Source organism: Trachurus trachurus (assembly GCF_905171665.1).
Source record: "Trachurus trachurus genome assembly, chromosome: 7".
NCBI classification, from domain to species: domain Eukaryota; kingdom Metazoa; phylum Chordata; class Actinopteri; order Carangiformes; family Carangidae; genus Trachurus; species Trachurus trachurus.
Window position 1 is genome coordinate 2,099,262 of NC_139901.1, and position 16,000 is coordinate 2,115,261.

Below are 16,000 nucleotides of genomic sequence, written 5' to 3' on the forward strand. Positions count from 1 at the left end.
ATCAAAAATCAGCTTCAAAGAATTTAGTATGAGGAAGTAATTACACATCAGGGCTGAAAGTGGTGGCTCTCTCACACACACACATACATAGCACAGGATTTATGCATTTCTCTGTGGACTGAGGCTTTGATACTTTCACAGTATTAATATAGAACCTAGAGCTGCTTTATAATCACACTACACATGGACATCTACCTTTATACTGTATGTATAACTTCCATTTGATGACAGGTGTTGATGCTCTACACAACAGAAACAGCTCAGTCGGTACCCAGAAAGCACAAAGGTAAAATACCAGCTCACAACGTTCCACTGAGAAGAGTCACAAGATAAAACAGTTTCAGTCTCTACAATCCTCCAACATTGATCCTTTCTTACCGTTCACCTTAATCTGTTGGCAAATCAATAGGACACCAGAGAACAGTGTTAAAACATCTGAATCCCATTATGACATCACCAAAAGGGCAGTCCAAAGACAAAGACCAGCTGCGGATCATCACAGATGAGAGGAAATGTTCAGAATGTCTGCTTGAAAAATCACCAGTGATTCATCAATTTTAGGATCAAGTCTGTTTTCTAGTGCTGTGGTTGTTTCAGCTCTACAGGAGGATGCAGATAAACACGGGGCAGCTGCATTCCAGGTTTGAAGATGGAAAGTGACAACAAATGTCTTTACAGCTCTCCCTGTAAAACCTCATGTGAAACTACAGATCTGTTGTTGATCCCCCAGGCTTGAAGAAACACCATATCCCATCAGCCCTAGAGATTCAAGGGTCAAACACCTGGTGGAGCGTCTGAGGTTGGTTCAGACATGTCTGTAGTCACAGCAGGGGACATGGAGACATAAGCGTGGGTGAGTTTCATGGCTATGGCTGAAACCTTGATGAAGACCTTAAAGGGGTAGTAGCAATTTTTTTTAAAGTGGGGTTGTATGATCTACAAATAGCCCCTCAGTACTTTAATTGTTAGCTCCAAATAAAAACTGTGTTTTTCCTGCCCTTTGAAGGGCTGGAAAAAATTATATTATAGCGAACAATGGAACTGTGTTTTTTTTTTCAGGTAAAACCTCTTTTAGGCCGCGAGAATAGGCCGTTTCTTTGGGTCTGTTCACAACACTGTATGTTGTAAATCTCTGGGCAGGGCTATGGGCTGGCGTTGCTAACGGGAGGAGTGCAGAGAGTCTTCTACTGCAATTAAAGTACTTAGGGGCTATTTGTAGATCATACAACCCCACTTTTAAAAAAAATGCTACTATCCCTTTAAGCTGCCATTTTTGTAGTTTCTACATGCACATTGTGTTTTTTTCTGTGCTCACAAATCAAAAGTATAAACCATCAGGGACAGAGAGAGAGAGGCCGGTAGCAAAGATGTTAGATGAGAAACTGCAGTGATCTAGACAGGAAGTGATCAGGCCAATCATTGCAAATAACGTTCAGTAAAAAAAATAAAATAAAAAAATGAGGGAGAAAACAGGCCCAGATGATAAGAAGTGAGTGGATTCCAAGACGGAGGTTTGGTGCTGGATCTCAGACTGATGCGGTCTCTGCAGGGCCTGGGGCAGTTTGTATTCCTGCTCTATTTGTAATTGTCTAGTTGGCGGCTGAAGCAGCAGAGAGTTTGTTGGACTGCAGCAGCTCAGAGGGCAGAGGAGGAGGAGGAGGAGGAGGAGGACGAGGAGGAGGAGGAGGAGGCGGCTGCTTGACTAAACATAGAAAGTGTTCTCCGCCAACTCCGAGTCATACAGAACCCAACATCTAAAACCGAACCAGCCATTTCCACCAATCTGTTCACTACACAGACTCCGCCTCCGGCTGTTCCACCCTCGTCCTCCCTCTCTCCCTCTGTTCTCCTCTCCATCCGTCGAACTGCGAGGTCAGCTTTCAGAGGAATATCTCCCCCATGTGAATGAATATTAAAGCGGCAGCTGTGTGGGAGGAGAGGTGAGCAGGGTGAGCACAGAGAGGATTCATTCACATCACCCAGCCTCCATTTTTAGTTTTCAGGCAATTAAAATTCATCGTTCACAGGCTGGAAAATGGAGATGATTGTGCGGTCAAATGTGGAGGGAAGAGAGGGTTTTAATGCATCTTTTAATTTAAATGATGGTGGTGATGCAGATTAATGTGTCTCAAGTGTGGGGGGTGGTGCATGAGCAGCCGGAGGGTTCAGGTTCCTTTGATTCAGAGCTACCGGAGTAAATAAACACAGATCACTTTCTAATGCACCACAATGTGAAACGGAACATGTGCATTTTGACTTGATTAAAGGTTCTGGAAAAATGAACCCGGGAACCTCTAAATGTGGATCTGTGCAGCGTTTCAGCTCGACAGCAGAGGTCCATCTGATGGACCTGACGTTTAAGATTACATGTAATTAAACTTTAATCTGGTACCATGTGTACATAGTGGTTCCTTCAGAGGTTTTTGCTGGCACTTAAGAAAAGTTTAATGGCTTCTCAGGTGGTTCTGGTGAGATTTAAGATTTTAGCGGTTTCTTTGGTGGTTAGTGGAATTTAGTTGATTTAGATGGTTCTTTTAAAAGGAGCTATGCTGATTTTAGTGGTTCCTCAATTGGTTCTGATGGACCCTCAGGAAATCATAGAGGTTCAAAGGACCGTTAAGATTTTACTGGTTCTGTGGGCCCTTAATAAGGGTTTAATTAGTTTTCTGGAGGTGCCAAATGGAATTTAGGAAGCTTCAAGTTCAAGTTGGAATTCAAGATGTTAAAGAGGACCTTAGGAGGTTCCTCTGGACCGGTATAAATTGCAGTAGTGCCTCTTTTTTAAGTGATCTTTAAGAATTTAGCAGCTCTGTATGAGATTCTTGAGGATCCAAAAGATTTTAGTGGTTCCTCGGGAGGTTCTAGGGATTTCAAAAACATTTAGCAGTTTGGCATTAGGTCTAATTGACATTAAGATTTTACTGGCTCTGAGCAGCTTCAAGGTTTTAGTTGTTCTTTAGGTGACTCTGCTGGGGTTTAAGAGTTTGGGAACCCAGAAGAAGTTCTAATGTACCTTCATAAGATTGTTGTAGTTCCTCTGGGTTTCTATCTTCTGTAATTAGGTTCTTTGGGACATTAAAGTTTTAGTGGTCCTTTCAGAAGCTAGGACCTCAGCATTTACCTATGGGGTTGAAGGGGACCTTAAGATTTGAGTGGGTCTTTTGAGCTTCAAGATTTGAGTTGTTTTTAGTAGTTCTTGTGAGCTTCCATAGTTAAGAAAATCTATATGAAGTTCTAGTGTACCTTGGGATTTTAGTAGTTGCTCAGAAGGTTCTCAAGGACATTCTAGTGGAAGATCTAGTTAAGAACTTTAGTGCTGGGAGGTCCAATAAATATTTCAAAGGTTATTTAGGTGGTTGTGCATTATACGCAACAGCAGGTTCCCAGGAGGATTCAACATCTCTGCTGTGACCCTCTGAGCTCAGTCTGCTGGAGAGAGAAATAAAACATGATCCTAAGGGTGGCCAAAGATGAAGATGGAAAATGATGGAGATAGAGCAGGGATGAGGCCAGGACACTTCCTGACCAGATCAGATGACATTTTTGTGCAAAATGTATTTTTTGTGAGATCTCACTTAATATTGAATAAACAGACGGATCAATAATCAGAGGTTAATTTACCTGATCACAGATCTCTGAGTCTGTGATCAGGTTTTCAAAGCCAATTAAAACTCCTTAAGATCCCAGACTCAAATGTCCCTCATTAAGTCTGCCTCACAGACTCATCACCACCCTTTCATCTGCTCCGAGTCTGGTGGTTTCTTCAGACTCAGGTGTTAAATCCTCCAGAGAGGAGCGCGTCTTGTCCTGCAGAGGGGACTGGTGGCTCTTTGAGGGACAGTGCTGCTCAGGAGCAGACACAAAACAGACATTTGTGTTGCTAAGTGGGACATTTTCCTGACAGCGGCAGACCGTGAGAGACGGAGCGGGGCTGCACGACTCTGCGGCGTTGGACGAGGCTGAGAACGTCTGTCTCTACGGCGACCGGCGCTCCGGCGTCTGTGTCTGCCCCGGCTCGCGCCTCTTTAATCCTGCCTCTACACCTCTCTGCTGTTTATCTGTCCTGTCTGTGAATAAAAACCCTGGAAATGAACAGATTGTGTTTGCTGTGTTATGAAATCAAAACAACGTTGAGCTTATTTTCAGCTCCAGATAACAATAATAACAACAGAGCCGCGGGCAGCAGAGAGCAGGCTGAGCACATATGGAGGAATGACGGAGGCCCAGGTTCAGAGGCGGCGGAAAATATGTAAAAGAAATGAAATATTTATCAGATATCTATACTGCTTATGGTTATTATTATTATTATTATGAAGCCGCTGCTGAAGGCTGGAGCATGAATCTTTGGAGCACAGATCTCACACCTGGACTCTCTTTTCCAAATGTTTCAATCTGTGTAGCAGCAACAATCCTGTGATGAATGAGACACTGTAGCTAACTAAGCACTGCAGCAGCTATTTCTACCTATTCTATCAGGATATCGATTAAAAACTGTATTTAATTAGCAAATCTTCAACATTGATAAGATCCATATGTTGCCTCTTACTGTGAGGATGAATTCTCTTCAGATTCAAGACGACAATCTCCAGAAACGTGACTGAGATCAGATCATGTGCTGTGCTGCTCTACTAGCTGAACATTTATCATTCTACACAAATACAAACTTGATTCTTAGCCTTTCTCACTTTGTTTATTTTTTAGTATATAGAGATACTTAAACAACATGAAGCTGAGAATATTTTGGTATTTCTGTTCAAGAATTTGAAACTCAGACGCAATATTCACTGCAAGAGTCTATTATAAAACTCTGTGTAATTTGGCAGCCATTTGTGACTTTTGTGGAGGAAAAGAAAACAGACAATATTATTCCATAATACACTGTTGCCCATAAAACTTTCAGACACATTCCCCTTTTTATTCCTATTATAAAGGTCAATTGTGGTTTCATTTTCACAGCAATGTGTTTGAAAGAGATTGATCATCCCTTAAATAAATGTCTACTTTTTGGTATAACTATATATTTGTCTTACATGGTTTTTGTATCTCTATAATTGCTATTCTTCTACCTTTTTTTACCTTGTATGTTACAAATGCTGCTGTAACAACCAAATTTCCCATTTGTGGGATTAACAAACTGTCTTGTCTTATCAATACAGTTTTGAGACGATTTATCTATCAAGAAGAATTTACATTGTCACAATCATTTCAGAGAAAAATTGTAATCCAATGTTATAGGCAACAGTGTATTTATAAGGCCTGATTTATATCTGGTTGTTGCACTGGTGGGAGCCATATTGGATGAATTCTTCTGTTTGTATTGGTGTTTTTCTACAAAGAAAACTTCATTTTAAAAAACATAATTAAAAATTTGTAATTCAAGACTCTCACTTGATCTGATCTGATCGTCCTTCACTGCTAAGAGGAGAATCATCTATAAATTCACCACATTTTAATCACAGCCATTACATCATATTAATTCAGCTTTAAGCTAAAAGCTTTGAGGTGTCGGATGGAGCAAACAGTCAGATGTCTGAGGAGGGAAACAGGAAACCGAACCACATGAATCAGACAATCAGAGCTGAGAAGTGATGACGAGTCCGACTCAGACCACAGAACTATAAGAGACCCAGGCGACTTTAAACATGAATAAGGCAATTTTCTCTGCAGCTTTCCTCCCCTGCCTCCATAAATAGAAACACTAGAAAGCAGTCAAAGAGCCAAAAGCGATTTTAAAACATTCATGCAGCCATTTTCTCTGAGCAGAGGAACCGGCAGCTCTCACACACTCTGTCCCGTCTCCATCCTCCCTCTCTCTCTCTCTCTCTCTCTCTGTGAAGCAACAATTTAAAACACAAATCTCTTCCCTGCTCGCAGTCAGCTCACACTGCAGCATCAACAAATCAAGCGGACATTTTCCCTCCGTCTCTCCCTCCCTCCCTCCCTCCTCTCCTCCCGGTCCTTACCTTCTTCAGCTGCCCGCTGCGGGTCCCCACGAACACCACCGTGTGCTCTCCGTAGGTGTAGGCCGCCACGGCGCCCATGCCCTCGGTGCGGTCCTCGTACAGCGGGTTGCCCTCGATGACCCTCAGGCCTCCCAGCGGCTGGTTCAGCACCAGACCACAGAAGTCATCTCCGATCTGCTTCGGCTGTGGGAAGAAGAAGAAGGGAGGAGACGTTGAAGTTCAGTCGGTTCGGTTCTAGCCGTGATGTTTCCTCCATCAGGACTCGTGTGTCTCTGCTGCAAGAACCAAAAAACCTCTCAGGAGTCTGATGATGTTCGTTTTAGATCAGAACTGCAGCTGTGATTATTCTCATTGCTGACCACATCCACTGGTCATTTTCTTGAATAATCAATGAATCTTTATGGCTATAAAATATTTTTAAGAAAGACTCTTTAATCCTTCCTAAGCCTCACAGTGACCGTTTCATTCGGCCTCTGGTTCAAATCACAAAGATTTAAACTTGTTTCTCATTTGCGACAGAGAAAGGAATGAAATTCTTTAATTTTGGAAGTTGCTACCGACAACTTGAAATTTTGTTATCCACTCTGAACAGCTGATTTGGTTCTGGTCTGAATTAGACTCACTCATTGTTGGCATCTCCTGGTTCTTTTCAGGATCCTCACATCACTGCATCAGGTGAAGACACAGAACTGGTTTAGACTCAGCCTCCTTCAGACTTTATATTTATTATTTTTGAGCGGAGAAAATGTAGATTTCTTTCATTTTTGTGTCTCTGTAGCTTTAATTCAGTGTCTTTTCTGATTTGTCTGGAAATCCGGCAGTTAAAAAGTGAAGTTTCCTTCAAAAAGAAAAGAAGAAGAAGAGCAGGAACCTTTTGGAGTTTGAGTGCATTGCTGTCAGGCTTGTGCACACAGATAAAGGAGTCTATTAAAGGGTTAATCAATGATCAGAAACAGTTTGTGTCGATCAGCGAATAAACTAATCCTGACAGCTGTTTGACAGCTGTCAGGATTAGCCGCCGCGACCGATGAGCGGTGATCACAGAGCGGATGTGGAGGATGAGGCAGGAAGAACAAACATCGGAGTTTGACGAGAGCGGTGCATCTTCCCCAACAACGCCATCTTTGACACAAATGAAGCAGACAAACGGCTCAGTCTGAGTGAACTCAGAGAAGCAGCTTGATTCAGTTACAGAGACGGACGTCACCACGGCCTCAGAGTGTGTCAGGTTTCTGTATGTAGAGAGAATATAGAACAGGGAGGAGCAGGCTTATTACAGGGTCCACACACACACACACACACACACACACACACACACACACACACACACACACACACACACACACACACAAAAACACACACACACAGAGTTTAGCTAACACCCTGTCATTAGCGGGTTCAGGCATTGATTCATCGCAGCAGCACAACAGGGTGGAAACCCAGAGAATCCCAGAAATGTTTGTTTAACTGTGTTTAACAGGTCTCAGATCAGATCTGAGTTCAGCTCTGAATCACTGAGTACAGACACAGTTCATACAAGACTGGAACTGTCACTGTATCTTTGACCCTAAAAAGACTGGATCAGCATCACACCGAGTCCTGGATCAGTCCTGGATCAGTCCTGGACAGTGATGTTATTAAATAACGGCACTACTTTTTTCAGTAACGAGTAATCAAAAAAGTTACTGTTTCCCCCGTTATAACACCGTTACCATTACTGACAATAAAATGCTCCGTTACTTGACTCAAGAAGTCCTGTCACAAAACAATACACCACTTAAAGTCTACGTTATATAGCCTACACATTTTTTTAGTCCATGAAATAGTCAGAAAAAACAACAACTCAGTATTCCTCCACACAGACAGACTCCATGACGCAGCGTTAGAGGGGTGAGTCCAAGTAATTTGACATATTTGAGCATTTTATACAAAAGTAATAGTTACTTTTCCTGGTAATTAGTTACTTTTATAATGTAGTAATTCAGTTACTAACTCAGTTACATTTTGGGGAAAGTAACGTGTCCAGGGCGACATACAGTCCTCGCTGCAGCCGGCTACGGATCGGTTCCCAATTCTGGTGGCCCTTTGCTGCATGTCATTCCCTGTTTCTCTGCCTCCCCATTTCCTGTCACTCTTGACTATACTATCAATTAAAGGGATATTTCAACATTTTGGCAATTTCCCCCATTGCCATAAGCCCTATAGTCATAGCAGTAGGTTCGTCACCTTTGATTGTCGTGCAAGCTGTTTTTCAGCGGGGCAGAGATACAAGCTGCTAAACTAACGCTACACAGGCATATATTTCTGGGTTTCTCTCATCAAACTCATCAAATACACAATCCAACAACTCCACAACACTCTGGTGCGCAACTGGTTCAGAGTATTTGTTTCATGTGTCTAAATGTTACATAATTATACGTTATTATCTCATAGTGTGGTGAATGTGCAGGTCACAACTTGTCCACCAGAGCGTTGTGGAGTTGTTGGATTGTGTGTTTGATGAGTTTGATGAGGGAAATCCGGAAATACCATGCGCCTCCCTAGCGTTAGCTGAGCAGCTCGTATCTCTGCCCCGCTGATCGAAAAACAGCTTGCACCGACAATTAAAGGTAACGAACCTACTGCTATGACTATAGGGATTATGGCAATGGGCAACTTTGCCAAAATGTTGAAATATCCCTTTAAAAAGGCAAAAAGTCCCCATAAAATATACTTAAAAAGAAAAAGTAACGTGCCCAGCACTGGTCCTTGGTCAGTCCTGGATCAGTGGGACGGGCTGGTTCTGCAGCTCAGACGCTGCTCCACTCCATCGTGTCTCTATAAACGGAACATGTTACACAACTTCTCAGTGTGGACCCGCTCTCAGACACAGACGGAGGAGGAAACACTGATCTCTACATCCAACCTCCTGTTACACAACTTCATTATCAGTTCCACGTAACGACGCATCAGTCCTGTGCTGGACCTCTCCTCCTCCTCCTCCTCCTCCTCCTCCTCCTCCTCCACAGACAGACAGCCCAGGTTGGATCTGTCAGAGCCGTCTGTAAACACGCTCCGTCTTGTTTTATCTCATTATTTCACTTTTGCTCCATTTTCACCTTCATCTTTCTCTGTTAGCCGACCTGTGATCACACGACGTGAACCAAGTCAGGACACAGCAGGATCAAAGATCCTCTACTGAAGCAGAGCTTCTGCGTCTACTGAGCCTGGTTAACCATTTAAGGTCTGAGGTTTAGCTTCAGTTCAGGATGTGGATGGATCCAGATGTTAGTCCTGATCCCGCTCCTGAACTGACAGCTGCAGACCTGCACGCCCCAAATACAGCAGTCAGGGGCAGGCACACTAGAAAACAAGATGGTGAGCGGACAGCAGTGAGGAGAGGAGAACAGTGCCACACAGAAAGTGGAACAAAACAAACACACAGCTCAGGGTAATGCACCAGTCTGAGTCCACGTGGGCTCAGATTCAGAGCTGCGTGATGCAGACGTCCACATGGGGGTCTGCAGGGACCCACGGGGACTCGTCAGGTCTGCATCACGTGAAACCTGGACTCGCCGTGAACTTGACTTGTGGCAGTGAGGGTCTTCACAAGTATATATGTGTGTGTGTAAGTGTCACACGCTGTGTTCAGAAATGCTGCCCTGGATGAGAACATTGTTACATTTTGCTATAAAAGCGAGACTACAGGTTTTACCAACTAAACTGAACCTCTCCATCTGGTTTCCAGGAAGTCATGCTCCTTACTGTATACACCATGGCAGTGAACAAATAGCTGAAACCATGTCTCACATCCTAAATGGTTGCCATGTTTACAGAGGGCTCTACATATGTAGGCATGACAGAATTATAGATTTGATATCAGCAGATATCTCTTCTATCTTCAGGTCTACCATCATGCTGTATAAACATTCTAGGGGAGAGCCGGGTCGATTGATACACGGGACGATTGATACACAGCGATTTCCTCGAAAACCACACAAGCTTGAGCCGTCAGATTTTGTCACTATGTTCAGCACTCAACACCGACCAATCCTGGGAAAGCTTGTGAAATTACGTCACGCCATTCAAAAGTTATTAGCGCGAACCTGTTTTTTACTACGAAAAGTAAAATGTTAGGTGCGGTAGTTTTTTTGTGATCAAAAGTTGTATTGTGTGTTTCATGCAATAATAATATGACCTAACAACAGATGAATTCGTACATAAACAGGTCCTAAACTATGAAATGTCATAGTTTTGAAGTTTAGAGGCAAAACAGGTTTTATTGTCAGTAGTCGCTGGAGGGACGATTGATACAGCTGTTTCAACTGTCCCTCACGCCACCGTGCGTAGTGACTGTGGTCACACTGCGCGATCAATATCTGTATATAAATCACCAAATTAATAGCCTAACTGTTTTGCAATGAACAACAACCGATTTGAATGAACAACATGTATTTTTAATAAACACCACATATTTTTAATGTTCGTGTTTATGACATGAATCAACAGATAGCCTATTCAGCAAAGTGAGGGGAAAATGCCGAGGGTAAAATGACAATATTCAACTGTGTATCCATAAACATGACTTTGGACAGGGAAATAAGTAAATGAAATGAAAATGCAGTTGTCCAACAACTCGTACAAAAGAAGAAAGGCAAGTTTAATCGAAATGCGGATCTTGACAATTGCGCATGGGACAAAAATATTTATTTGACCTATTTATATTGTGAGAAATTATGTGACATTTTGGCAATAACTAGTACACTAGTATGTTGTCTGATATGCTGCATAAAAACGAGAGTAATGACAGTAGTTTCTGTTTAAAACATGCTGTTTCAACCGTCCCTCCTCTGTGTCTCAAACGACCCGCATAGGTGGGGCGTTTGAGACAAATGTCAACTTACGTTCAAAGTTATAAAACAGCGCGATCATCCAACATATGTGTTAAATTACACTTGTAACTAAGAGAATACACATGTGAGTTGTTGATCACATGATAAAAATGTTTGTGTACATAACGTCATCTTTGAAAAAGACGTTTAAATGAAAAGTGTATCAATCGACCCGGCCATCCCCTACTGTGAAGCCGAGCATGTTCAGCCGGCATAATGATGTCTCAATGTTCTCCAATGTAACAGCTAGTAGACCGAATCACCTTGTTGTTTACATTCTACTTCCGGGTAGAAAACCAGCACGTAATTTGAATGAGATCAATAGTAACGAATAAGAGTTTATCATATTTTTCACGCCCTATCACCGTTTAGACAAATCTGAAATGATTGAAGAAACATTACTATTTCTGTGTGTGTGTTTTGTGTTGCTATGTGTTGTATTTATTCAGTGTGGGGGAATCACGGTGTCTAGAAAGCATCAGTGGCTCAGCTGACAGGGACAGCTAATGGCAGCAGCTAATGGCAGCAGCTAAGCTAACGGCGGTAGCTAAGCTAACACCAGGACGTCAGCTGTTAAAACCCTCCCGTTGTGGGACACGACATGAAACTACTCCAGTTAGCTCAGTCATGTTGTAACTCAGATATCCTCTGGAGAAAATATTTTTTCATGGACCGTTTATTGAGTCACTGAGTTATTAAAGTTAAACAGGTAGCTAACCGTTAGCCCGGCTAATCTATGATAACCATGACTAATTACAAAAATGTGCACACGTAAATAGTAATGTTTGTCCAATCATTGGTTTTATAAACTTTACAAACATCAGATTAGTCTAAACGGCGATATAGTGACATGAAAAATTAGATATATATAGCGAAATTCTCGTCCGTCACTATTGTTCTCATGCTGGTTTTCTACCCGGAAGTAGCCTACTGTAGTTGTAAACAACAAGGCGATTCGTCCTATACTCCTGATGTTGTTGTTGTTAATGAAAAGCACAGAGAGTCTTCATTCTGGAGCTCGGCTGTACCTTTGATAGGAGGCCCTAACCAAAGTGCTGAAATAGCAGCAGCTGAAGCAGACCATCTCTCAGCTGGGCTACAGATGTAAACTTCTAGTCTTTATATTTGGTAGTCTGGGGCATGTGCATAAGTTGGTTGTGAGGGGCCTTCAGATGGCCGGCCTCCCTAAAAGAAGAGCTAAACAGTTAGCCAGGTGCTGCTCAGTCTCAGTTATTATTGGTAGCCGCTCAATTTGGAGGAGACAATGTTTTTTGTATCGTTGAATGTCTGCTTTCTATCTGACCTGTAGGTCAGTTTGTATGTAACGGTGTTTAGCTGCCCAGGTGCTTTGTGGCTGACCGTCTTCCATTGTCAACTGCACTGGCAGTATTCATGTCCCTTGTGCAAGAACCCTTGTACTTCTTTATTATGTTGGCATAAATAAATATTTCAAATGTGTGTGCGCAGCAGAGGGATCATTACTAACTGTGAAGAAAGGTCCTGAAGGTACGAGGCACGCACACACACACATACACACACACACACCCTGCTGTTTATGATAAAAGAAGGAGGTCAGAGCCTGGACATAAGCTCCGCCCCGTCTCTCCTGCTCTCTCTATCTCTCTTTCTTTTACTTTGCCTTGGACACTCTCACACTCACAAACACACACACACACACACACACACACACTCTCACACACTCTCACACACCACAGTAAGACGGGTCATTAGCTTGTGTTTCCTCCTGTCCACCAGTGTGTGGCTGATTGCTGGCTTGATGAGTTGATGTGTTAGTTGGTTGATTAGTTGGTAGGTTGCTATGAGCCCCCCTCCACCCCCCTCCACCTACAGTCCCCTCCCTCAATCCGAGCCCGGCCTCTGAACTCGTCTCCTGGTGGGTTCCCCCCCCCACCCCCTCGCTTGGTTGCCATGGTTACCACTGCAGGCCATTATCGCCATGAATAAGAACATCATCTACCCCCGACCTGGAATAACCCCACTGCGGGCAGAGAGAGTGATGGGGGGAGGGAGGGAGGGGGGGAGGGGGGAGTTCTCTCTTCTTCTTCTGGTTCAGTTTCTCTGCTTCACGTGTTGATGAGGTTGTTGTTTTGTTTTTTTGTCTGTTCTGTTCCGACAAAACAGGTTTGTGTTTTAAACGTCCGAGAAACCAAACTGGTGTTCTTTAGAGAGGCACCGTGTGTGTGTGTAGGTGTGTGTGTGTGTGTGTGTGTGTGTGTGTGTGTGTGTGTGTGTGTGTGTGTGTGTGTGTGTGTGTGTGTGTGTGTGTGTGTGTGTGTGTGTGTGTGTGTGTGTGTGTGGCAGCCTGCAGGCAGCCTCTGGCCATATGATGTACAGTATCCACAGAGGGACAGAAACAAAGACGCTAAGACACAGAGGTTTCACTCCGTCACATCTTTCTGCTTCTCATTCACCTTTTTACCTAATTTCCTTCTGACTGTTAAATTCTTCCACTTGTTTTTTTTTTCTTTTCTTTTCTTTTCATAAAGCGCCTCATGGTCCTGCAGCAGCCTGTTTGTCTGCTTTTATGATAATTATTCATCACTGTTGCTGATGATCATGGTTTTGTAAATACACACCAACTTGGTGCAGGTTTTTCATTCCTGTCTCTTTCTCTATTTTAACAAGCTGTTATAAAAATCAAATATAGGGTTTCAGGTTTGCACCTTATGATTCAAATTTTTTAATTACTTTTTAAATATCTTTTTAGATTACTAAAAAACACAACTGCAGTTTTATTTTATTTTGAAATCCTATCGAAGAAGGTTTTCCATGTGGATATTTTTCATCAGGGGTGTTGGCTCCTGTTTTTAAATCTTCCCCCACGGCAAAGTGTTCTCCTCTCCTGCGTGGGAGGCTTTTCTCCTGGCACCTCCTCCCACAGTCCAGTGGGTGTGTGTGTGTGTGTGCGTGTGTGTGTGTGACTGACAGCTGACCAGGGTGCAGGTGTGGCCCCGCCCTCACCCAGGGTCAGTGGGACTGTGACCCTATGAGGATCATCAGCTAATGGCTAATGACTGATCACCCATGTCAGCTTTCTCTCACAATGATTTCCGTTGTTACCATAGTAACCCAGGACTCTCCTGGATGTTCTGCCAGTTTTTGTTATCTGTGCCTGGTTTAATTCTTCATTTAGAATACAGAGATGTTGTTATTCTTTACGAGAAGAATTTTATAGATTTTTATAAATTATTTTGAATCTCTAAATGTATTTATTATTCTATTAATTCCTTTAATATCTGTTTTCTTGCACAGTACATATGTGTATATGGTTTGATTTTGTCATTTAAAAAAATCTTTTTCATTCTGTTTTGTCCTTTTAATGTAGGGGTGTCAAACATGTGGCCCACAGGCCAAACCCGGCCCAGCGGAGGGTCCAATCCGGCCCTCGGGATGAATTTGCCAAGTGTGAAAATTACATAGAAGACAGAAGAGGCATGGTATTGTTGAAACTGCACATATTTTCATCGAGAAATGTCATAATATGTTTTGTAAAAGGATAGCTCATTAACTGTAAACGTCTTAATAATGTACCAATACAACGGAAAAAATTCAAAGTTATTTTTATTTATAGCTTATCATGCTATTATTTTACTGGTCCGGCCCACTTGAGATCAAATTGTGCTGTTTATGGCCCCTGAACTAAAATGAGTTTGACACCCCTGATTTGATGTGTTGCATTTATATAATTTACTTTATTACGTTTTGTCTTTATTTTATATTGAGACTTATTGAAGTTATGATGGGTTTCCAACATTTTCAATGTTTACTAGTTTTAATGAGATGAAATAGAAAATGATTTGAATAATTATTTGTGACTTGTGATTCAACACTTTGTCATTACAGGTGAGTAGAAAACAGAGCCACAGTTTGTCGTCTCTACACTGTCAAAACACACTCACACACACACACACACACCATGAAAATGTTCCAAAACAACATTTCCCATGTGCCAGAGTGGAGCATGTTTTCACATGTCATTTTGCACGGATGAACTTGAGTTAAAACAGCCTCTGTTTACCTGACAGCAGTTTTCAAGTACATGTCAAAGTATGAACCTCCGAGCTGTTAACTCACCGTGTGGATGCAGGGCAGCTCCTTGTTGAGTAACCACGGCAACGAGAGGCGTCCCTCTCCACGGTAACAGGAGCGGATCCTCTCCCTCATGGCCAGGTTGATGTCGTGGAGGGTGAACAGACAGAGGACGGTCTCTCTGGGAGGGTTGGAGCGATTCTTCTGACCCTGAAAACACAACAACAACAGCAGCAGAGTGTGAGAGGAGCCGCTTCAAACCCCAGAGGAGCTGCACAGAAACACACTGCAGTTATCTCACCTGTGAGAAGACGACGAACAGGACATCATCGTCCTCAGACAGGCCGAGCGCCTGGGCCAGACGACGGCCCGGTTTCTGCTTGTAGGCGGCCTGGACCAGCCGGTACTCCACGCCGTCTTTGGTGCAACCCAGAGGAAACTCTACGTACGAGTAGAACTCGGTGTCGTTGGAGCACATCCTGACGATCTTGGAGGTGAAGAACTTCTCTCCGCCGGCGTCCATCTGCGTCAGCTGCGTGTCCAGCTGCAGCGTCAGGAAGTAGACGTACGTGCGGCTGGAGAACCCGTAGACGTAGTAGATGTCGAAGGCCGGGTAGAGGGACAGCGTGTCCGACGGGATCTTGATCTGCGAGGAGACGAACTCGTCCTGGTAGACCAGCGAGAACATGTTGACGCTCTCCTCGTCGGCCACCAGCTTCCTGCTGGACAGCGTGGGGAAATACTCGGACTTCCCGTCGATGGCGGCACCGATGAACAGGCGGCTGCCGCCCTTGGCGGGCTTCTTCCTCTTGGGGTCGGCCGTCCAGTCGTCCTCACCCACAACCACACCTGCAGAGGAGGGCGGAGGAGAAAGAGAGGACCAAGTTTTGACTTTTACATGAATTATGGCCTTAATCCAACTGTAACTGGACAACTGAAGTGCATGTAAACTAACTAATGACTAATACTGGACTTCTCCAGATCCGACTAAAACCCCCAGATAATGCGGTTGGAAACAGGTTTTCGTCTCCATGTATACGCCTGAATTGGACTGAAACTGGACAATGTGCAACAGTAGAGACGGCAGAAGGTGTTGAAGCCGGCCCGAACCCGGCC

General features: G+C 43.4%; 1 protein-coding gene across 1 annotated transcript in view; it reads right to left on the reverse strand.

Moving 5' to 3' along the window:
- plxna3 (plexin A3) overlaps window positions 1-16,000 on the reverse strand; it is a 168,128-nt gene that overhangs the window by 103,584 nt on the left and 48,544 nt on the right. Inside the window, exons 4-6 of the mRNA XM_083975993.1 lie at window positions 15,186-15,733; window positions 14,930-15,094; window positions 5,964-6,146 (exon numbers count right to left, since the gene is read on the reverse strand). Of these exons, the coding sequence (XP_083832119.1) occupies window positions 5,964-6,146; window positions 14,930-15,094; window positions 15,186-15,733 (896 nt within the window). The remainder of the gene's footprint in view (window positions 1-5,963; window positions 6,147-14,929; window positions 15,095-15,185; window positions 15,734-16,000) is intronic.